Source organism: Tasmannia lanceolata, unplaced genomic scaffold (genome assembly GCF_043159265.1).
Source record: "Tasmannia lanceolata isolate RefF3 unplaced genomic scaffold, GAP_Taslan_0.1 ptg000005l, whole genome shotgun sequence".
Classification (NCBI taxonomy): Eukaryota; Viridiplantae; Streptophyta; class Magnoliopsida; order Canellales; family Winteraceae; genus Tasmannia; species Tasmannia lanceolata.
Window position 1 is genome coordinate 1416669 of NW_027518682.1, and position 24869 is coordinate 1441537.

The 24869-nt window shown below is 38.4% G+C and overlaps 1 protein-coding gene across 1 annotated transcript; it reads left to right on the forward strand.

Moving 5' to 3' along the window:
• The first annotated feature begins 9635 nt into the window (after positions 1-9635).
• On the forward strand, positions 9636-23999 carry LOC143877021 (transmembrane protein, putative (DUF1218)). Its single transcript, XM_077378724.1, has 3 exons — positions 9636-9793; positions 17428-17627; positions 23494-23999. The coding sequence occupies exons 1-3, from the start codon at positions 9698-9700 to the stop codon at positions 23828-23830; spliced, it is 633 nt and encodes a 210-aa protein (XP_077234839.1). The 5' UTR covers positions 9636-9697; the 3' UTR covers positions 23831-23999.
• Positions 24000-24869: the final 870 nt, after the last annotated feature.

Here is a 24869-nt window from a genome sequence, read left to right on the forward strand (position 1 = left end):
ATTTTCTTCCTACGAGCTTGTAGGGGATGGAGAGCAGCTTTTCATGGGAAACTCGTCATCATCTGCTGTGGCGGGTAAAGGAACAGTCCTATTGAAGCTTACATCTGGAAAAGTTCTGAAGCTCTGTGATGTCCTTCACGTACCAGATATAAGAAAGAATCTGGTGTCTGGGTCACTTCTGATCAAGAAAGGTTTTAAACTAGTTTTCGAGGCTGATAAATTTGTCATTACTAAGAATGGTGAATTTGTGGGGAAGGGTTATTCCAGTGAGGGTTTATTCAAACTGAATGTATCTGAGAACATTATGAATAAAGCATCTTCTTCTTCTGCTTATATTATTGATTCTTCTTGTTTATGGCATGGTAGGCTAGGTCATGTTAACTATGCATCTTTAAAGAAAATGATGATCATAGGTCTAATTCCTAAAAGTGATCTAATAGTAGATAAATGCGAAATTTGTGTGCAATCAAAGTACTCTAAGAAGCCTTTTCATAGAGTAGAAGAAAGAAAATCAGAACTTCTTAGTTTAATTCATAGTGATGTATGTGACTTAAACAATGTTTTAACTAGAGGAGGAAAAAGGTATTTTATTACATTTATAGATGATTTCTCTAGATTTTGTACTGTTTATCTTATTAGATATAAAGATGAATCATTTGATAAATTCATTTCATTCAAATCTGAAGTAGAGAATCAGTTAGAAAAGAAGATCAAAATCCTAAGATCTGATAGAGGAGGTGAGTACACCTCTAATGATTTTAGTGCTTTTTGTGAATCTCATGGCATAATTCATCAAGTAACTGCACCTTACTCTCCACAACAAAATGGAGTTGCTGAACGTAAAAACAGACCTTTAATGAACATGGTAAACTCTATGTTAGGGAGTTCAGGTTTACCTCAGAACCTATGGGGAGAGGCTCTTCTCTCTGCTTGTTATATTCTAAACAAAATTCCATTTAAAGATTCTGACAAAACTCCTTACGAGTTATGGAAGAATAGAAAACCGCATTTTAAATACCTTAAAGTGTGGGGGTGCTTAGCTAAAGTTAGGATTCCAGATCCTAAAAGTTCTAAGTTAGGTCCTAAGACTGTTGATTGTGCATTCATTGGATATGCACAAAACAGTAGTGCATATAGGTTCTTAATCTATAGATCAGATCATGTTGATATGCATCCTAACACCATAATTGAATCCAGAGATGCTGAATTCTTTGAAACCATATTCCCTTATAAAACTAGTCTAAGTGAGAACACACTAAAAAGACCCAATGAATCTATAGAAAAAGAGCATCAAGTGTCTGAGGAATCTGTAGAGCCTAGAAGAAGTAAAAGGGCAAGAGTAGAGAAAAACTTTGGTCCAGAGTTCATTGCCTATCTTCTAGAAGGAGATCCAAAGACATATAAAGAGGCAATGTCACTTCCAGATTCTTCATTCTGGAAAGAAGCTGTCAAGAGTGAAATAGACTCTATTTTGAGTAATGGGACATGGATCTTGACAGATCTGCCTCCTGGTTGTAAACCTATTGGTTGCAAGTGGATCTTTAGAAAGAAATTAAAAATTGATGGAACTATAGATAAGTTCAAAGCTAGACTAGTAGCTAAAGGGTTTAAGCAAAAAGAAGGAATGGACTTTTTTGACACTTACTCACCTGTAACCAGGATAACCACTATTAGAATCCTTATTGCCATAGCTGCAATCTATAACCTTGAAATCCATCAAATGGATGTCAAAACAGCCTTTCTGAATGGTGAATTAGATGAAGAGATTTATATGGATCAACCTGAAGGCTTTGTAATCCAAGGCCAAGAGCAAAAGGTATGCAAACTTATAAAATCTCTATATGGTTTAAAACAAGCACCAAAGCAATGGCATGAGAAGTTTGATAGTGTGATGCTATCAAATGGATTCATAATAAATGAATCAGATAAATGTGTTTATAGCAAATTTAGTGGGGATAGTGGTGTTATTGTTTATCTGTATGTAGATGATATGTTGATCATCGGAACAGACATAAGTGTAATTAAAGACACTAAGAAATTTTTATCAAATAATTTTGATATGAAAGATCTGGGAAAGGCAGATGTAATCCTGGGTATCAAAATAAATAGAAACCCAGAAGAAATAATTTTAACTCAGTCTCATTATGTAGAAAAAATATTAAGGAGGTTTAATCAATTTGATTGTAAACCTGTGGCTACCCCATATGATTCTAGTATAAGATTATGTAAGAATAAAGGGAGTGGAGTAGATCCACTTGAATACTCTAGAGTTATAGGGAGTCTAATGTATTTGATGAACTGCACTAGGCCAGACATAGCCTATGCAGTGGGTAGACTCAGTAGCTATACCAGTAATCCTGATAGTGATCACTGGGAAGCACTAATTAGAGTATTGAAATATCTTAAAGGAACCATAAACTATGGTTTGCATTTTTCTAAATATCCTGTTGTACTAGAGGGGTATAGCGATGCCAATTGGGTATCTGGATTTGAGACCAAATCTAGGAGTGGATATGTCTTCACTCTAGGAAGTGCAGCGGTTTCTTGGAAGTCTACCAAGCAAACTTGTATAGCCAGATCCACTATGGAGTCTGAGTTTATTGCTTTAGAGAAAGCAAGTGAGGAAGCCGAATGGCTTAGAAACCTTCTGTCTGATATTCCACTTTGGAATAAGCCAGTACCAGGTATTACAATCCACTGTGATTGTCAAGCTGCTATTGGAAGAGCAGGTAATAATGTATATAATGGAAAATCCCGACACATTCGTCGGAGGCATAACTCCATAAGACAGTTGTTGAAGAATGGAGTGATAACCATAGATTTTGTAAGATCAATTGATAATATATCAGATTGTCTTACAAAAGGACTAAATAAAAATTTAGTCATAAGCACATCGAGGGGGATGGGGCTGAAGCCCACTGTTTAGATCACCTATAACAGGAACCCAACCTATCTGACTGGAGATCCCAAGAAGTAGGTTCAATGGGAAAAACAAGTTATTTGAGTGATCTGTTTTGCACCAAGTTGTATGTGAATTAAGTTCACTAAGCCTATCCCTATGGTGTGGGTGCAACCTGTAACGGTAAGAGGATGAGTTGTAGGACTCTTAATGTTATCTACAGCTGACTAGCTGTCATGCTGATTGTCAGTGGGGTGCGTAGTTACAGGGCACTCCTGATAGATACACCTATATGAGTGTGGAAGTGTGGCCGCTTCCTATGAGAATTGGGCTAAATTCTCTAGAGCTCTCATGAAATCAGGATATAGCACATGGCCGAAAAGTGCAACACCGTATGAACTTGCTTATGCCTTCTGTGTTGTGTGTGTGGTATGTTGTTTCAGTTTATTACTAAAAGTGCTTGGTTCAAGACGTATATTCACCAAGTACTTGATAAACTCGATATACCTGCACTAAGTAAAGGTTCAAGTCCAAAAGACACCTCTACTGATGCATAACACATCTTGCCTTGATCAAATCTATTTACATTTATGTTTTATTTCTTGTAATTTTGAATTAGTGGGGCATTGTTGACTTTTTATGCAAAAGTCTTTTTGTAATTCAATCTTACAAAGGGGTGCTTTTAGTCTTTTACATTGGCTTTGCTTTTTGCTTTAGGGCTTCTCACTCAAAGTTAGAGCTTCCCTCCAAAAGGACTAAAGCCATGAGAAAACTTTAGTCCTAGATGGGAAGTGTGAGAGGGTGAGAGTGGCCATATATATACTTTCACTCTCTTAGTCTTGTGAATGAGAAAGAGGTCATGAGAATCCTACGCGCACGGATCACCCACTTGGGTCCGGTGGGCTTTTGGTATTACCACACACGCGCGCCGCCCAGCCCGGCCCGGCTCGGCCGGCAGCGCGCGTGGGCCCAAAGCCTTTTTATTTTCTTTTATTTCTTTTCTTTTTCTTTAATCATTATTTAATACTTTTTACCGTTTGAGATTCCTTAAATCTTGGTTTTGTGACCGTTTGGGAAACGTCTCTCACGCACTAAAAGAGTGCGACGTTTCATCCCAACGTGTCTCTTATTTTTCTATAAAAACGGTTTTACAGAGATAGAAAGATACACAGAACGGATTCTTCTTCTGCTATCTTCTCTCTGGTTTTCCTTCTGGTTTTCCCCAACCTTTCTGATCAAGGCTTTTGGCACATATAAGCAAGTTGTTAGGCATCCGGGCTGCGTGAGTGCATACCCCTGGAGCGAGAGTTGTTGTATCCTGGAGGCATACGCCGTGACGCCCATCTGCACCGTTGATTCGTCATAGTGGGGGCGAGATTTGCCTTAAGGACAGCGAAGATTCTTCGTGCCTCAACTCGATAAGTGATCTAACGATTTGTTCTTCCTTTACAGTTTATTATTGCAGAAAATTGTTACTGTTGAAATCTGCTTTTGGAGTTACCAGATTAATTTCGTATAAGGTATTATCTCATCCTAAATTACAGATTTGCACATCAATTTTTATAACAGGCACCATTGTGGCGGGCTTACATAGAACCATCCTAATTTATTCATCACCACGTGCATCGCACGGGTCTGTAGCTAGTTGGAATAAAATCCGAGACCATAACCTAAGTTATTTTTCACAGAAAATCTAACCATCATAGAAAAACCTGATTAGGATTTAACTATGCCTCTTAATTAAACACTGAAGAGATAACCCCACACAAGGACAACCCGAATAGCAGTATGTCACAATTAAAAAAAGGAAGACCATATTTTCACCCCCCGCATTACGCATGCGCTCCCCTTATAAGGTGATTTGATGTGATAAGGTGATTGCGTTAAAGTTGCACATTGTTCACATCAAATCACCTTATAAGGGAGCGCATGCGTAATGCGGGGGTTGAAAATATCATCGCCCTTCAAAAAAATTTCAACATACACTGATCCACTTGAATATCACATGTCCTCCTACTAGTTCTGTCTCTTCAAAGAAATCTCACCATTGTAGCCGTGAGGCCAAACTATCTTAGCAGATCACTCTTCTAAAAAAATCTCATCTTTCCATCCCAAAAATTATAAACCTCGTACAAGCGAAATTGACCAACGAAATTGATAATTTCCACAACGATTTTTGTATTTTATGGGGATTCCAAACGAAACTCTGTTTTTCTAGCAGCCCTCAAAATACACTGATCCACTTAGAATAATAAGTCATTAGTTAATGTAGAATCTTCTCTAAATCAGCTTATCATCTATTTATGAGGCTAGCGACTGGATAGACGATTGAAATTAATCGGGTAGCTATTGGCCCATGTGTCCAATTTCAACACCAAAATCAGGACTTAAGTACCAAAGCTTCATTCCTTCGGTGTTAGGATTGGAGGGTTAGAATCATCCCATCGAGATGATGTACGGTGTAAAACCTACTTATGCTGTGGCCCAACAAATGAACAGTTCGGATCATCCAATGAAGTGGGCCCCACTCCACTTTTCTAAAAAAGTACTGGACTTCACGCTCACTCACAACTTAGACTACATTTCATTTTCGAAAATGTCAATCCTGATTTATTTATATAAAGATACCAAAATCCACCTTCTGTTCTGTAGCCAGCAACTAAGAAGCAATGTCATTGTCAACCACACTGATGGTAAACGCTTTTGATGAAACTAAATGATAGTTAGGACGGATAGGTCATCATCGGGACCCACACTAAAGGGGTTATTTTAAGTAAAGATGACAAGCATCTGTAGCAACAACTTAAATAGGTTGCAACCCGAAAATCATTTCCATAGAATGATCCTTAATCCCCTGATCTATAAAGGGATTGCCCATTGTAGAGACTTCCATAGGTTGGAGGGTTGCGATCAGATGATATATGCGGGACTGCCTACTTACGTTGCAGTCCAACAAATGAACGGTTTTGATCACCCTATTGTTGGGGCAAGGCCCCGCCACCCAAAAAGAACCCCAATAGCCTTGGATCAAAATCCTTGTAAGAGAAGAAGAAGAAACTCTTGGAGAGAGAAAAACCTCTTTTCTTGTGTAGAGAAAAGCTCTTCACCTCACTTGAGAATCATTAATGGTCTTATAAAACACATTCCAAATATGCAAGCTTAATTCCAAACAATTTTATATCACTAATCTAACACCTATGAAGTGTCCCCGGCCCCAAGCATTTTACAAAAATACCGGAATTCAGGCGCATACATCATATAAAAACTCACGTTATCTCATTTTCTATTATTAATCCCACCCAATTTTTTGAAAGTTAATAGCTGATTGCAATGCAAGGAAGCTCACACGCACCTCTATAGATCGGAGTGGAAATATCAAGTCATTCTCCCCTTTTTTTCTACACTTTTCAACATGTGGAATCACGTCTTTAAAGGTTTGAGAGCCACCATTCTCTTCTTTACAAAGAAGAAATACAGAGGACCCTTTTTCTGTTCATTATTCGCATACATCTTACCCGTTCAGTCATTGGCTTGCTGATTACAAATTTTCTTCTTTTTTTTCTTTCCCAAGCCACATCATGGATGAGCCATATTTTGAAAAATTCCTGCTTAAGATAATACTAACCCTTTGAGTTACATAATTTCTAATATTTGTGTATACTTTTTGTATTTTTTATTTGTAGTTTTTAATTATCTATTCTATAAACTACCATTTGGAGGATAAGGCTTATTCAGTAAAGATGTTTTTTGGGGCATGCACCCCTGGCGTTTACTTTCACTAATTTTTACAGGTACTGTGAAGTCCCGTGAAGGTGGGACGTCTGCTGTTGGATCAAATATCAAGGGCGCTACCGCTTCCACTGTAGGTAACAGTGGGGCACCATATAAAAACTAACAGTATAATAATAGTTTTCAAAAAGGGAATCGCTAGTGTCCATCACAAAAGGCATTTCACAGCTGGTCTGTCACATGTCAGACCAGCCACCACGTGAATGGATAAAAAGCTGTTGTCTCTATTCACTAGGTGATTGGTCTAACATGTGACATGCCAGCAACGAAATGCCTTTTGCGATGGACCCTAGCAAATCCCTACAAAAAATACCATTCAAAAAACAAAAGCAAAAATATTCCAGCTTTTGTTTTTGTTTAGAGCAATAAAGTGAAACGATTAAAAAAGCGAAATGATATTAGCACAACCATGCTGTAACAATTGCACATACTTAACTTGTCTTTTCAACAATACTTTGGTTTGTGAGAGCTTTTTGGGGACTGTAATAACCTTCTGACCGCTAAGTATTTAAAGGGAGGATGCGTTGGTAAAACTTAAAGTATCAAAACATTGTTGTGTTGATATCATTTCTCTTAAAAAATCCCTTAAAATTGAGAGGCTAAACTTGTCCTAAAAAGTAAGTTGTATTTTGGTTATTTTTTCTCATTTACATAGGCCCATTTTATTGTGGGCCCACTAGTTTCTATTTGGAACAATTACGAATGGGGGACAAACATTAGGTGAAATTATCAACAGGACCCATGCTTTTCAAAAATTATTAACGAGGGACAAAAGAGGTCTTGTCAGTAAAAGCTGGACGAAAATGCCCTTGTCATTTACAACACATTTTGACCTTGTTTTTTCCTTCTTTCCTCTTCTTTTACTTTTTCATTATCACATTTTTTATTTTTTACCCTACTAGTCATCTTCCTCCTTGTTCAGCCACCATTATTGCTAGCAAATCTTGAAAACTTGAATGTTGAGTTCTTACCATCTATCTCTTTGTATCTAGGTTTTGCTTTTCTTTTCTTTTTTTAGGGTTTTGCACTATTTTCATTCCTCTGTTTTCTGATCTATCTTGTCTAGGATTTAAGCGGTTTGTATTTTAGGTTGTGTTCTGGAGATAATGCATGGATGACTTCACTCACTTTTTTGGAAGACAACTGGTTGTATAAGAAAAAGTTAATGTAATACATGAATGGATGGCTACATATTTTTTGATTTACTTAATTTTATTTTTATTTTTTGTAATACACAAATGTAAGGGTGTCAATTTTGGCTCGGGCTCGCTCGAGCTCGGCTCGAATCCTTAACGAGCCGAGCCTGGCCTAAATCGGGCTCGGCTCGTTAAGCTTAACAAGCCCGGCTCGGCTCGGCTCGTTAAGAATTTAATATATTTAAATATATATATTATATATTAATATATACACTAAAAGGGTTGTCCAGGGAGTGAAAGGGGGAGGCAAAATATGTCACTTCATTTTTAGACCCCATTTGTTACTTGGACCACCCCCAAGTGTAAAAAAAGTAGTCAAATTACGCTAGATAGGGCTGTCCAGGGAAGATGAGGGGTGTGACCTTAATATAACCCGAGCTCGGTAAGGCTCGCGAGCCTGGCCGAGCCCGAGCCTGGTTCGAGCCAGAGCCGAGCTTTTGAGGGCTCGGCTCGGCTCGTTTACACCCCTACACAAATTGGGATGTAATACATGAAGCACATTTAATGAAAACAATATCCATTTCTTTTGTTATTTCTATCATGAGCATAATTGTAATGCCATTAAAAGAGTTGCTATAGGCAGGAGATTTTGTAGCAGAAGGGGTTTATCAACTCTCTGGAAGGGAATTTTCAAGTCTCTGGGATTGGGGTTATCTAGTATAAAAAATGGGGTTACCAATTTCCGAATGGGCTTATCAAGTCCTTGAGAATTGGCCGAGAGTACTGGAGTTTTCGAATGGGGTTTTCAAGTCTCTGGGATTGGGGTTATCAAGTATCAAAATGGGGTTACCAATTTCTAAATGGGCTTATCAAGTTCTTGAAAATTGGCAGAGGGTACTAGAGTTTTGGAAGGGGGTTTTCAAGTATTTTGGATTGGGGTTATCTAGTATCAAATGGGGTTACCAATTTACGAATGGGCTTATCAAGTCCCTTATAATTGGTCGAGGGTAGTGGAGTTTTGGAAGGGGGTTTTCAAGTCTTTGGGGTTGGGGTTATCCTATATCAAAATGGGGTTACCAAATTCTGAATGAGCTTATCAAGTCCCTTATGAACACGTTTTTACTTAATGTTTTTTTTTCACTCTTTCATTTTCACAATTTTTTTCTTTCTACCCTACGATTCATCTTCCTCATCTTCCATTGAAAGGGAGAAAGAGAAATTGCAAAATCCTAAAACAAACGAAAAACAAAACCTGGATATAGAGAGATAGATGGGGGATGAGCTCACGTTTCAAGTTTTCGAGCTTTCCCGCTTCCAATGGTGGCTAAATGATGAAGAAGATGACTGGTAAGGTAAAAAAAAAAACAAAGTTGAAAATAAAAAAGTAAAAAAAAGAGGGAAAGAAGAGAAAAGAGGGAAATGTGAAAAAACAAAACGTGTTGCTTAAGAAAATTGCATTTTCGTCCGGCTTTTAATGACAAGACCTCTTTTGTCCCTCGTTGATAATTTCTGAAAAGCATGGGTCTGGCTGATAATTCCGCCTAATTTTTGTTCCCCATCGGTAATTGGTCCTTTCTATTTTCTGTCATCAGTATCTTGCGGTGCGTAAAGATCGGTCGGTCTACCTCAATTGCATGCCTGGCTTCTTTTACCTTTTACCTTGGCTACTGATATCTGCACTACCATGTGTATCGATTGACAGCTGGTTATGTAGAAAATGACAGCGAGCTAGTGCATTTATAAAATTGGTCGTGCAAATATCAGTGGCTTCCCCTTTTCGAATTGACACTCTGCCCTGTCACCATCATACTAGAAAGTAGAAACTAGTAGGTTACCTTGTACAGTCGTTGCAGTAAGAAAAACAGAGAGATAGATGGAGAGGAAGGTTCTCCTGGTCTGTGGTTCTGTGGCTTTTCTAGGGCTCTTGGCCGCTGCTTTGGGTTTTGCTGCAGAGGCCACAAGGGTCAAGGTATATCTTTTTTTGTGTTATTTTCTTGAATGGGTTTCTTTAGAAATATGTTTTGTTTACGTCTTCAGTTGTCTTTTATTTGGATATATGGGTTTTAGACTTTGAATGGAGATTTTTCAATGGTTAATGTTAGGAGTGTTTCTGACCGTTCTTTTTTGTACATTTCAATGGAGATTTCGTTTTTTCTTTGCAGGGTCTGCCTTTCTTTTATGATCTTTCAATTTTTGTAATATGGATTTTAGTCATTTTGGCCTAGATTTAATTGGGGGCATCTGTAGTAGTCCCTTTTTGATTGGAAGGGTCCCTTTTACATGGTATTTACTTTTTATCTTGTGGAAGAAATTGGTTGTAGAACATATCTGTGGTCTTGTGGATGACTTTTCTGTTGAATCTTTTATTGGACTATAGAGCTCGGATTTCACTTGATGTTGGGGGACAATTCTTTTTCTTGTTTAATTATCAATGTAGGCTTGTAGCGCCATCTAGTATTTGCTTTGTCTTTTGGGCGGTCACTGTCTATTTCAGTTGCTCTTTTGGTTTGATGCACTTATATTTATTTGGCCTTCCTTTATTCAGGAGTTTATTGGATTGTTGGACATTTCCACTTGATTTGTTCATCCTGGCCAGCAATTAACAAAAAAGGGTTAACATTCCTCATATTAATTGTCGTTTGATTTGAGGAAAGCTGGTTTTGCAGGTCTTCTTTAACATACTGCATTCAATGTGATTCGTGTTGTTTTAGTAAGTCAGGTTAATAATTTTTTCATTCATACGCTATGAAGATACAACTCAACTCATGCGCTATGAAGATAGTTGTACAAAAATCAATTGATTCTTGATCACTTGACACTTGTTAATTTTTGTGTTAAATAAGATAAAAAGTTTCTCAGGACTTTACTAGGCTGCTATTCACGGGGCTATTGTGTTCGATGCTTGAGGACCATGTGCTGACGATGTGGAAGCTTGGTGTTTCTCGAATTATGGATGTTCATACAGCTCAATAAGGCTTTAATGCTAAACCATAGCCATGTATTATTGTGGGACCTCCTACTCTTCATAGGAAATCAGCCATGTTATATTTTTCGGTTAGAAATCGACGGTGTAGCTTCAGGTTCTGCTCTAGCGGTGGTGGCCTCAACTGTATACCTTGTACTCACAGTTCGGTTTTTGTTTGCCTATCAAAAACAAAAAAGAAAAAATAAGAAGAATTAAGGAAGCAAATTGTGTACACCAAGGGATAAAAAGCTTGGCAAGGGAGGACCTTGACAGGGTTTTGGTAGAGGGTGATTCTCTTAATACAATCCGGTGGCTTAGGGGTTCTCTTGTTCCCCCTTGGAGATTTGCCCACTTCTTCGACGAAATTCAGGATAAAATTGAAGGCTCGTTGATCATGTTCTTGCATGTTAGAAGATCAGCTAATAGTGTTACAGATCGATTGGCTAGGGAAGGAGTAGATAAGCAAGACTTGACGTTGTTTGATTTTCTGCCGCCATGACTTTTTCCTCTCTTGTATGCATTTACGTTCTTTTGTACTTTTGGTGATGACTTTCTTGGTCATCTTTTAGGAATGAAATTTGCTAACATTAAAAAAAAATAAAAAAATATCAACCATGCAATGTAAGAGAGAAGGGGCGAATTGTTAATTTTCAGCCAGGATTGAGGCATTCATTTGATTCAACCATGTCCTCTTTTAAACAATAATCTATTGGAAGTCTATTACTTGCCTAAGCATGGTCAAATATCTTTATATTACAAGCAATCTTATAATTGAGAACTTCATGAAAATTTTGTCCTCAAATTCATATCTCATTCAAGTGATCTGTTTCTGATTTGTCAATGCTCAGGTCTAGGTATATGACTCATTCCGAGAATTCAGGTTCCATTCATTCTTCCGCTGGTTTCTGGTGAATATGTTAACTATTTGCCCTTCCCCAATGCGGATTGTTAAGATGTCACCACATTTTTTTTTTTTTTTTGAAATGGCTATATATATTAAAGAAGGAACCGAGAAGGTCCCCAAAGAATACACGAACAGGAAAAGAGAAAGAAAAAAGAAAAAGGAAGAAAAAATACAATTAAGGAGGCATGTAATCAAACCACTCCAGAACAACTCTATCTATACCAGCCTTTGCCAAAACATCAGCTTCACAATTGGCTGACGTCCTAACATGCACGAAGGAGGCAGATGAATCCATCACCCAATCAGAAATTTCCTCAACCAAGCTTAGAAACCGCCAAGGGGAGGGAGCAGAACCCGAAATCCATCTAATCACATTGGAAGAATCTCCTTCTACTATTACTTTATCTAAAATTTCTTTATCCAGATGAAGGATCCCAGAAAACGCAGCTTTGACTTCTGCCTCATTGGAGTCTGTAAAGCCACACGGACCTGAATAAGGCCAAACCACCTGGCCGGAATCATCCCTGAGAAGACCATCAAATCCTGACAGACCAGGATTCCCAAAACTTGCGCCATCAAAATTTAACTTAAAGAAGCCAGCCGGAGGGATAGACCACTTCTGAATAACCTTGGCTTTGTTTGACGCTTCATTGCAAACTATTTGCCAGAAAGCTGCTACAAAAGTAAGGGTCTGGAATTAGGTCGTAATGTATCATGCTCCTTCTTTATCTGTTTGCTTGCTATGAATGATATTTTGTTACCTTACCTTAGGCATTTGACAGAAATCTACTACAAAAAGTAGTGGTCTAGAATTAGGTCATAAGGTATCATGTTCCTTCTTTATCTGTCTGTTTTTACGAATTTAAGGAGATTTTGTTTCCACAATAACTTGGCAAAAGGGGAAGTGGTTATACGGTTATACCCAAGTCTTCTTCACTTTGAGTTTAAGGAGATTCTGTACCCTTGTATCACTACTTCCAAATTGTTGGGACAACTGTCTTGTTTCCTATGAAAATAGGAGACTTCCCCTTTTTATTTATTTCCTAATATGACAGAGAGAGAGAGAGAGAGTAGGTTTAGGAAACCTAGGTATATAAGTTATGTAATATACCTTGTAGAGAGAAGAGAGGAAATGTGAGGGTGCTCATATGTATGGTTTTGTCTTGTTGTGGGGGAGATAAAACAAGTGTGAGAGAAAAAATAGAGTGTTTTCTTCTTGGTTTTTTCTAGTGGTTGGTAATAGAGAAGTTTTTTTCCCTCTTGGTTTCTCTTGTGTACGGTCTTGGTTGAGAATGAAGGGAAAGGGTTGCAATTTGCGGGTTTTGTGTTAATCCCATTGTAATTTTTGTATTTTTTGTTTCTCATAGTGGGAGATTGTGTACTTGCACGTGGATGTAGGCATCTTGGCCGAACCATGTAAAATCTCGGTGTTGTGGTTTATTTCTTTCTACTGTTTCATTTCTTTACGCCCAATTGGATCGGATTTTGCCCGGCAGATTTCTCAACACTAATGTTGAAAAAGCGTCCCCATATTGGGATGTTATGAAGGATTGTTGCCTCATTAATCACTAATAATGGCGGAATCAATGTCCTAAGTTGAAAAGGGATCACCATTTACAAACAAATCCATTCCAATGAATTGAATCATTTTTACTAGTTCCTATATAAGTTCTGGTAGAATCAAGAAGTGTTAAATGCAAGCATTCTTGGAGTCATGTTTATTGACAATTACATGAATGTTGTTAACAGATGCAAATTGAGGAATAGTAAAAACCATTGTTACTTTTTGCCCTTTTTCATAAGCAAATGCATTTAGCATCTATAGAGATAACTATCTAGCACATACCCCATATTTGAGAGAAGTATATGGAATTATTAAAGGATTCATTGGCCGACCCCAACTAGTTTGGGACAAAGGCTTAGTTGAGTTGAGTTGAGTATTGTAGGTGTTCTATTTAATAGTAGATTTATTTTGTGTTATTGTATCGTATGGAAGTTTAGCTAGATGTCAGCTTTCCTAAGTTGCTTATGACTACGTAAGCTTGTTAACCCTCTATAGTCTAAGAAGACAGTCTAGGATCCAGAAATGAGTTTTTTCTTTTGAATGGTGCGGATCCCAGAATGAGATAAGATCACATTATTGATTGTTTCTTCCGTTATTGTTCTCCACTTGTAATTGTTCATTAAATCTCTGAGTTAGCAATGAACATTACCATGCAGCAATGCACGTGCTTCATGCTTCCCAACACGAAAATCTACTATTTATTTGCCAAAAGTGTATCACATGTATGACAAACTTCTTTTGTGTCTGGATGTGCTTATTGTCCATTCTCACACTACATGTTTACCTCTTCTGTATGGAATATTTGATGACACTATTAAAGGTTTAAAAGATAGCTGAATATATATATATATATATATATATATATATATATATATATATATATATATATATATATATATATAGAGAGAGAGAGAGAGAGAGAGAGAGAGAGAGAGAGAGAGAGAGAGGTGTTCCTGTGCAGGGAGCTTCCCTGCGTTTAAGTGGCTTAAAAAGCCTCCCATTGGTTTGTATAGCGGGTCCACAAAAAGTGACCAATGGGAGGCTTTATAAGCCACTTAAGCGCAGGGAGCTCCCTGCGCAGCTGCACAGGAACATTTTTCTCACATATATATATATATATATATATATATATATATAGAGAGAGAGAGAGAGAGAGAGAGAGAGAGAGAGAGAGAGAGAGAGGAAAGTGTTGGTGAGCTTAAGCTCACCAAACTTATGGTGAGCTTAAGCGCCCAATCACATTGGGGCCAACTTTGTTATGATGATCCAAAGCATTCATTTGAAAGGCCCTTACATAGATGGGGTGTGTACCAAAAATCAGCTACATAGGATCATCCTAACCCATCCATTTGTGGAGGTCAAAATGGACAGACATTATTTGTCCACAAATCTGCCCATTTTTGTCCTCCACAAATGGAGGGGTTAGGATGATCCTATGGAGCTGATTTTTGGTACACACCCTATCTATGATAGGGCCTTGCAAATGAATGGTTTGGATCACCACAGAAAATGTGGGACCCATGTGATTGGGGCGCTTAAGCTCACCATAAGTTTGGTGAGCTTAAGCTCACCAACACTTTCCTCATATATATATATATATATATATATATATATATATATATATATATATGAGGGAAAGGATTGTACGCTCGAGTGCCCAATCACATGTGGGCCCACTTTGTTAGGATGATCCAAAGCATTCATTTGAAAGGCCCTTACATAGATGGGGTGTGTACCAAAAATCAGCTCCATATGATCATCCTAACCCATCCATTTGTGGAGGTCAAAATGGACAGACAATGTGTGTCCACAAATCTGCCAATTTTTGCCCTCCACTTTTGGAGGGGTTAGGATGATTCAATGGAGCTGATTTTTGGTACACACCCTATCTATGATAGGGCCTTGCAAATGAATGCTTTGGATCACCACAAAAAATGTGGGACCCATGTGATTGGGTACTCGAGCGTACCATAAGCTTGGTACGCTCGAGTGTACAATCCTTTTCCTCTCTCTCTCTCTCTCTTTATATATATATATATATATATATATATATATATATAGAGAGAGAGAGAGAGAGAGAGAGAGAGAGAGAGAGAGAGAGAGAGAGAAAACGGTTCCTACACATATGTGTAGAGAGTTCTCTACACACTAGCTTAAAATAAAGTGGGGGCCCACATTGTTTGGGTGATCCAATCCATCCATTTTAAAGACCCTCACATAGATAGGGTGTCTACAAAAAATCAGATCCATAGGATCATCCCAACCCTACGATTTGTGGAGGTAAAATGGATGTCTTTAAACCTTCACAAATTAGTCCATTTTTTGCCTCCATAGTTCGAATGGTTAGGATGATCCTATGGATCTGATTTTTTGTGGACACCCTATCTATGTGAGGGCCTTAAATATGAATGGTTTGGATCACCCAAATAATGTGGCCCCCACTGTATTTTAAGCTAGTGTGTAGATAACTTATCTACACATATGTGTAGGAACCGTTTTCTCATATATTTCTGCGCTCGGGCACATAAACCGAGCGCAGAAACAGGATGGGGCCACATTTTGGGTGGGATCCAAAGCATTCATTTGATGGGCCCTTTCATGGGTAGGGTGTCCACCAAAAATCAGCTCCATTGGATCACCTTAGGGTGTCTATTTGTGGGGCAAAAAATGGACAGATTTGTGGACAAATAGTATATGTCCATTTTTGGCCCCACAAATGGACACCCTATGGTGATCCAATGGAGATGATTTTTGGTAGGCTCCCCATCCATGATGGGACCTTCCACATGAATGGTTTGGATCACCCCCCAATGCCCTCCCTATTTCTGTGCTCAAGCGCAGATAAGCTTATTTGCGCTCAAGCGCAGAAACCATTTCCTCTCCCTCTCTCTCTCTCTCTCTCTCTCTATATATATATATATATATATATATATATATATATGGGAATTGCTAGCTTCCATCACAAAAGGCATTTCGCGGCTGATCTGTCACATATCAGAGCACCCACCTCGTGAATGGAGAAAAAAGTTGTTGTCTAGGTGGCTGGCAATCTGGCATGACATGCGACAGACCATCCGCGAAATGCCTTTTGCGATGGACCCTAGCAAATCCCTATATATATATATATATATATATATATATATATATATATATATGAGAAAAGGGATTCTGCGCTCGAGTGCAGGAAACAAGGGTGGGCCCACATTGTTGGGGGGATCCAAAGCATTCATTTGGAAGGACCTTTCATGGATAGGATGTCCACAAAAAATCAGTTTCATTGGATCATCTTAGGGTGTCCATTTGTGGGGTGAAAAAATGGGCAGATTAATGGACAAGCATTATATGTCCATTTTCACTCCTACAAACGGAGACATCCTATGATGATCCAATGAAGCTGATTTTTGGTACACACCTCATCCATGATGGAGCCTTTCAAATGAATGCTTAGGATCACGCCAACAATGTGGCCCCACCCTTGTTTCCTACACTCGAGCGCAGGAACCTCTCTCTCTCTCTCTCTCTATATATATATATATATATATATATATATATATATATATATAGTGCTCCTTATTTTATCATTCGGATTACATATGGCATAATTCATAATCTACAACCAACATTAAAAATTCGATTGGTAAGTCGTTGTCTTATTGGAGTTGACCTGGTTTTGGCCTATAGTAATTCGCAAAAAAAAAAAAAAAAAAAAAAACCGTAAAAACCCTTGTAGTTCTATGAAAACTCAGCCTGGCGAATGGAAAACTTGTTTGTCTTGGCCTAGTTAATAAGTCAATTACTGACTCACTGAGTTGACTCGCACAGACCATGATGAATGAAAAACTTGTCTGGCTCGGCGCAGTTAAATAAACAGTGAAAAACTTGCTCAACCTAGTTAACATTTCAATCACTGGTTCAGTTGAGTTGACTTGCACAGTCCACCGGGCAAGTCCGTGTATGAGTTCGAGTTTTAATCATTGTCCAAAACATCTGAATTGTTTGAACAAAGCTAGACTTGAAATTTTTATCAATTTCTGAGATACATTGGAGTACACATTTTGCTGTTTTTTGTACCTGCTCAGATGAAGATTTTGTCATTAAAAAATTGTATATATGGCTTATAGGGTGGTAACCATGGGCTGAGTCATTATTGCATTATGAATCCTGCTGCAGGTTACTGATGTTAAGTTAACTAATGAAACGTGTACGTACCCAAGAAGCCCAGCTTTGGGACTTGGATTAACTGCGGCAGTGGCTCTTATGGTGGCTCAAATAATTATTAACACTGCAGCTGGGTGCTTTTGTTGCAAGAAACACCCTCATCCATCGAGCTCCAATTGGACGGTGGCATTGGCGTGCTTTGTTGTATCCTGGTAATTATCTCTTAGACTATAAGTTGATGCTTTATTTTAAGTACACGAGAGCATTGTTTTAATGTACAACTTATAGGCCTCTCTCTCTCTCTCTCTCTGTTTTTTTTCTCTCTTATTGTTGAAAGTGCTCATTGGGGATCTGATTAATGCTTCAACGATTTATTATCTCCCATTCTTATCATACATAGTTACCTACATCATTTCTTAGTAGCATCTTATACAAGCACATACAAACAGATATATATAGATATATATATATATATATATATATATATATATATATATATATTTATTTATATTTATATTGATACTTTTTCTGTTACCACACTGTTAAATGGACCCTATCTGTAACTGAGTCAGGTAACTCAGCCAGTGCATGGCCATGGGTGCTTGTTAGGGCTCACCTCGCACCCTCTCTCGGTCTCTCATGTTGGATTTGTGATATTATATCACTTGGGGATTACTTCTTTAAGGAGTGTCATTCTTGGAATGTGTTAAAAGTCTATTAAAGAGAGTTTTATCTTTAGTTGGGGTATTATTCTAAAGAAGTAGGTTAAGAGCTTTTCTCTACACAAGAAAAGGGTTTTTCTCTCTCCAAGGTTTCTTCTTCTTCTTCTTCTTCTCTTGCAAGGCTGTGGGAGCCGGTTTTTTTCTCTCGCGCGCAGGACGGCAGGGGATCACCATATCGGGTTCTGTGGGAGTGTAGTTTGATCTGCGTTTCTTGTGGACTCGGGACCGGGTTCTAACTTCGCAAGAAAGAGAAACTCAGAGTCGGCACCTAGGTTAGGGCTTAGGACCTGTGCCTGTTCTTCAATTGAAAATGGGAGTGTTACCTGAGTTTCATTGGAGGAACAGTAACCAAAGGGGTTCTTTTGCTCTGGGCCTAGAACCTTGTATTTTGCTCTGTTTGCTTTAAGGCATGGTCGTTACAGATATCTGGGTAAGGGTTATGGTTATAATCGGGGACGGTGTTAAGCACCTCTCTTGCCTGGATTAATCCGGTCTCTTGACTTGATTTGGCATTTTTCGAAGGATTTAAACAGGATAGCTTATCTTTTTATCCTTTATTAGATTATACTTAATTCCTGGATGTAAATAAAGTGAATTTACAAAAATACTGAAAATAAGTGGTAGTTATCCTGGTTGAGATCGTATGTTGTAGAATGAGTCCCGAAAGATCTCGCAACTGATCCCAATTAGCTTAACTAATCTAACGGAAAAGACAGTGCGGAAAGTAAAAGAAAGGTTGAAGAATTTATATCATAAGTTCTGAGGGCAATGTGAGTCGGAGATCTTATGATGTCACCACCTCGTACCTTACTTCGTAAAGAAAAATGCAGAAAGTAAAAGAAAGGTAGAGGGATTTATACCATAAGTTCTGAGGGCAATGTGAGCCGGAGATCTTATAATGTCACCACCTCGTACCTTACTTTGTAAAGGAAATTACATAAAGCTGATAAGTAAATGTAAATTTATCAGAATTTACGGAGAAATCGGTAGCGTAAAGGCGCAATACGGAAGCGGGGGCTCCGAAATCGTTGAGATTTCGGCAGCGTAACGGCGCTATGTGGCTTAGAAAGCTCTGAAGTTGTCGAAACTTCGGCAGAACAACGGCGCTACTATCGAAAAATAACTAGTAGTTCTGCGAAATTCGGTAGAACAACGGCACTGAATGAAGGATGTCGCTCAGAACATTCGGAATTTCGGCAGAATGCTGACGCCCGGTGTGAGCTACGTAGAGTTTCTCTACTTTCTCTCTTCTAAAAGCAAAGAAACTAGGGTTTTTGGAATTCAGAGGGGTATTTGGGCTGGAAATACACAGAAGGGGGGTGTATATAACACAAAAAAGGGGGGGGGAGAGAGAGATAAGAGATGAAAAACACCTTACCCCCTCCCTATTTATGGGGGGGGGGGGGGGGGGGGGGCGGTATTTGCTGGTCATTTCGACCAAATTTTGCCAGGGGCGAAATTTGGTGTCACCCAGGTGATGTCACCTGGGTGACATCTTCTCTCGAAAGGAGCGATGTTTCGTCTTTTCTCCGTTCTCGAAAAATATGATTTTTTGTCTTTTATCGATAAGTTTCGAATGTCCGTAACTCATCCGATTGAATTTCGATTTACACGGGCTCAGATCCGTTGGATTCCTCGTTCTTAGGATTTTTCAATGAACCTAATATCGCTCGCTTTCGAGAAACACAGTGTCCTTTGGGTGAAAACGGAAGTTTTCGACTCAAAGTTAACTTACCGATTAAGATGTCGTGTGCAAACGGGCGTACCGGTTGATGCCATAAAAGGTGGGTGATGTCTAAAGATAGGCTTTTGGTTTGTCGAAAAGGCAGGTGTTGCGTAAAAACAGGCTTTCCGGTTGTAAAAAGCAGCTTTCAGAAATCATTTTCTTCTGAAAATACCCTAAAGAGAGATTGAGAGAAACCGAACTGGTGCTCTGGGACTCGTCATAAGGTTCTTTCTCACGACACCTATCATTAGTACCGCCTTGACAAAATTGGGTGTCTACAAAGGCCTTTGAACCAAGCTTGTTGGGTTCTCTTATAGTGTTTTTAGGGTTGTGAAAACATTGTAAGAGGGAGTTGGGTTTTTTTTTTGTCGCTTGGGTTGCAAGAAGAGGGTGTTGGTGGGGTTTTTCACCATCGTTGGAGAGGTAAGTGTTTTTCACCCTTGTTGTAATTTCTCATCATTGATAGTGAATTTTACTTGCTGGATTGCTCATGGAGTAGGCTAAAGTGCCGAACCATGCAAATCTCTTGTGTCTCTTGGTTTGTTATTTTCTTTCTTTATTTCCCAACACTCTTGATTTGTTTGCACACACTCGTTTGGGCTAATTCCGTGGATTGCCGGAGGCTTTTTGTCATTGATTGCTTTGAGTAGTTTCCGGTACCGGATTTCTAGCGGCAGGGTCGTGACGCAACATCTCAGCACCTTTCTGATTAGTGGAAGGGGCCAGAGGACAGCAATGGAGTGGCAGCGGTGACGGGAAGAACATGAAAAACGAAAAAGGAAATGAGTTGATAGAAGTGGAAATGACATTTTAGTCATTTTAGAAAAACTACTCTGGCCGATAGAAAAGACAACAGAAGGGGGTGAAATGACAAAAAAGGGAGATGGAAATATCATCCCCTTCTCGCTATGCAAGGTTTTAAATTCCGTTTTTGGTCGGCACGGAAACGGAAACATTTCGATTTCAGTGGAAATCTTGTAAAATCATGGAAACGTATGACAACATATGCAAATGATGAATTTTTTAATCCTTTAAAAAACATATGCAAATGATGAAATTTGAAGTTCAAACTTGGGGGAAATGCTAGAATTAGCACAAATACATACTTATAAACCATCACATAAGCAACAAAACCATCCATAATGGCTTAATCACATCGAAATCCTAGTGGCATGCATTCTCACGCATGTCTAGAATAGTAAAGGCAATAAACAAGTATAATGTAATGAAGTATAAGAAAGTACAATGATCAGTCTCTCCTTTAAGGACTCCAACTCTATGTCAATACCACAGAGTTACGCTTACGAGGTATTATTGGTCCCATGCCGATCTGACATCCCTTGCATAATGAAATGAAATGAAATGCAAATAATAAACATATAACAAGTCATGTCTGTGTGCACACATTTTGTGAATGTGTGAAATTCATGAGTGAAGCTCTTGACAAGAGAGACTGTCTTTCTATCAGATTCCATTCTTTTCTTGACAGTCGGGCACCGTATAAAAACTGTGAACACTAGTACCTTGGAAATGGAGGCCGGTTTTACCTCATTTGATCTTTGTTGATATCATAACCTTTTATATGCTCTTTCTTAACCGATTATGGAAAACTGATGAACTGAAAGGGGGACAACTTTAAATATTCATTTTCAACCTTGTGATTGCTGTTATTATGACCGTGAAAGAAGTACACACATACTAAGAAATTGGATGATCTCGTATAGATGCTGTTTAGAAATTTTATGATACTTAAAATTTGTTGTCTTTTAGCATTTACACTGCTTATTTAGTGCAATTGTGATAAAGAGGTAGTTTTATACATGTCTGCATAAACATGTATTGATCTTATATGAAGTTAAATGTACTTTTGCCTTTCCACTTCACAGTTTTTGGTGAGCTAATCTGATAAATGTTGCATAACAATCACCTGGATCTGATCTATAATATCAAATGAGCAGAAAAAAGGAAATCACTTCTGTGATGAGTGCATTCTCTTTCAGCTTCTGCTTTTCTGCATGATGTTCTTGACATTTAGTTTGAAATATCAAGCGTGAGAATTGTATCTCAAACATGTATTTATTTTTTGTTGATTTGCCGTTCCATTTTACTACTTTGATGTGCTAATTTGATTACGTTGCATAATAAAGCCCTGGATCTGTTTTATAATATCAAATGAGCAGGAAAGGATATGCCCATCATGTCTGTCATGAGTCTGTTCCTTTTCAGCTTCTGCTTTTCTGCACGGCATTCACATAGGTGGAAATATCAAACATGGGAATTGTATCTCAAAAGAGTATATCCTCTAGATGCTTTTTGTAGAAGAGTGACTGTTGGTAGGAACATTAACCTTCTAGTTGAGCAAACTCACTCTTTTTGTTGACTTGGGTGAGCTAGTAAAGTATGTGAAATGTACTTTAAGATTTGTTGAAAGGTACACCAGTATAGGTTACCGTTAATATATTGTGCCATCATTTTAGCTCACCAGTTAATGTAGCTTCCAAGAAAACCTCCACTAGGACCTCTCAAATACAAAGGATTATAAAGTCCAATTTAGGAAAGAGATCGTGTCATGGGAGTTTTGGCTTTCCTGAAAGCTCATATGCTCTGATGATGCTGCCAATCCTGGTTTTGTGTCAATTTGGGCAGGAATATACCACGTCATGGAGAAGGAAAACATAGCAAGTTGTTCGAGTGTTAAATGTTGAGACTGATTGCCATTGTCTGCTGCTAGAGTTGATGCGGATCAAACATTTGCTTTGAAATCTGAGTTGATAAACCAGTCAAACAAAACATTTACAATAACCGAGCTTCATCAACACTGCAAACCAAATCAACTGCATTCAGTTGATGTGTTGAAAGTAAGTTTTCACCGTGTTATTCCATATAATGATTGAGTACTTCAGATTTTTGGCACATGAATTAAACCCCAAGTGTGGCATTTCTTGCCATGAGAATCAAATTTTACTGAAATTTTAGCACTAGGAAGTAATTGTGCAGGTCTATACGCATCATAATGAGGATTTGTGAATGGCGTTTCCATTCTATCAAGTGAAGAAATGGTAGAGCACCTGTGTTTTTTTTTTCTGCTAACAGGTAAGAATACCTGCCATTAGTTTAAAAAAACAAAAAACAGGCAAGAATACATGGTAGATCATTTTTTTTGGGGCGATCTAAACCATTCATTTGTTGGCAAGAATAGATGGTAGATCATTTTTTGGGGTGATCTAAACCATTCATTTGTTGGGCCCTGACTCGCAGAGGGGTAGGATCACCCCATAGAGAAGATTTTGGGGATACGACATATCTATGTCTGGGTACAACAAATGAGTCGTTTAGATCGCCGGCTCCTCTGTATATTATATATTTATTTATTTATCTTGCTACACACTTGCCCACGAATTCACCATATAAAAACTCTTACCCAGGTTCTTAGTTTCTTTATGCCAATGGTCTGTTTTAGATTCCAATTTCTTTCATAGTTAACTTGCATGAGAAAAGCAAGGCTTATATTGCTCTATGATCTGCACCCTTTTCTTAGGTCTTATAGTTAAATGGATTGTATTGTTGTCATGCATTAGATTCATAACCTCTTTTCTTCATCATTCATTACCTCTTTTCTTCATCATTCAGGATTACATTTGTAGTAGCATTTCTGTTGCTGCTGATGGGTGCTGCACTGAATGATCAACGTGGTGAAGAACAGATGTACTTTGGTAACTACTGTTTCGTGGTCAAGGCTGGAGTTTTTTCTGGAGGGTCAATATTGTCCCTCGCAAGTGTTTCGCTTGGAATCATTTATTACCTGACTTTGTTCTCCGCTAAGAACACAGATCCATGGGGTCCACAAAACAATCAAGGTATTGCAATGGCACGCCCGCAGTTCCCACCACCGCCGCCGCCGCCGCCTCAGGGAACTCAACCTGTTTTTGTTCCTGAAGATACTTACATCAGACAGCAATTCCCATGAGACACTTTTCACCGTATCCAGGGGGGAAATCTTTTGGGCTATGTTTACTTGGGCTTTCATAATATAGCCATGGAATCATCTGTATAGGAGCATCATACACAATCTTTTGTAATTACTTGAGATCTTCTCATCATCTTTTTTGCTTTCTATCTAGTGAGATTACTGGAGAGAGATCACATGAGAGATCAGTTGGACTGTTTCTATTTATTGAAGAGATCTTATACCTCAGTTTAGGGCGATGATATTTTCACCCCCCCCCCTGCAGTACGCATTTGCTCCCCTCATGAACGCTTTTTGACATCAAATCACGTTAAAAAGGGGAGAGAATGCCCTTTTAATGTAGGGGGAGTGAAAATATCATTGCCCCTCAGTTTAATGTGGTGTATGAATGGAATAGATGTTTTGTATCTGATTACTTTTCAGTGTATTGACGTCTTACGCCTCAATTCAATGGCGGGGTTTTGCATGTTGAAAGAGAGCAAGGGAGACATGTTGTGTGTACGTAAATTGCACAACCGTGTTTGGGGACAAGTTTGACGTCTGATGAATTGCTATAGAACTTTTCTCTGTTTACAACAGCATTTCCTCTTGGCAAATTTCCAATCTTCTTGGATTATCACTTGAATCTTATGATGGAAATTTGGGCTTTTTTTCTGATGGAAATTTAAGAGATCTTACCTCAGTTCAATTATGTTTTCTGAGTAACAATCTTTCAAAAAATAAATTGTTTTCAGAGAACAATAGATTTTGTAGGCAAAGTCAATACATATCAATTTTGTCGTTCAGTTTGAATCTTATGACTGCGCTTCTCACTGAGCTTTCTCTCTTAATTAATTGGGGTTCAACTCTCTTAATTAATTGGGGTTTATTGAACCAATCCAATGGTTTAAATTGTTCGACTGGGAGCTGCTCAGAGGATCCTTTTTTCTGAATTGTTGGGGTTAAAGTTGGTTCCGACTGGGGAGCTCAGAGACCACCTTTCTCTCTTTAAGATGATTTTTCTGAATTTCTATTCTCGTGAATGGTAAGAAAAGAGAAG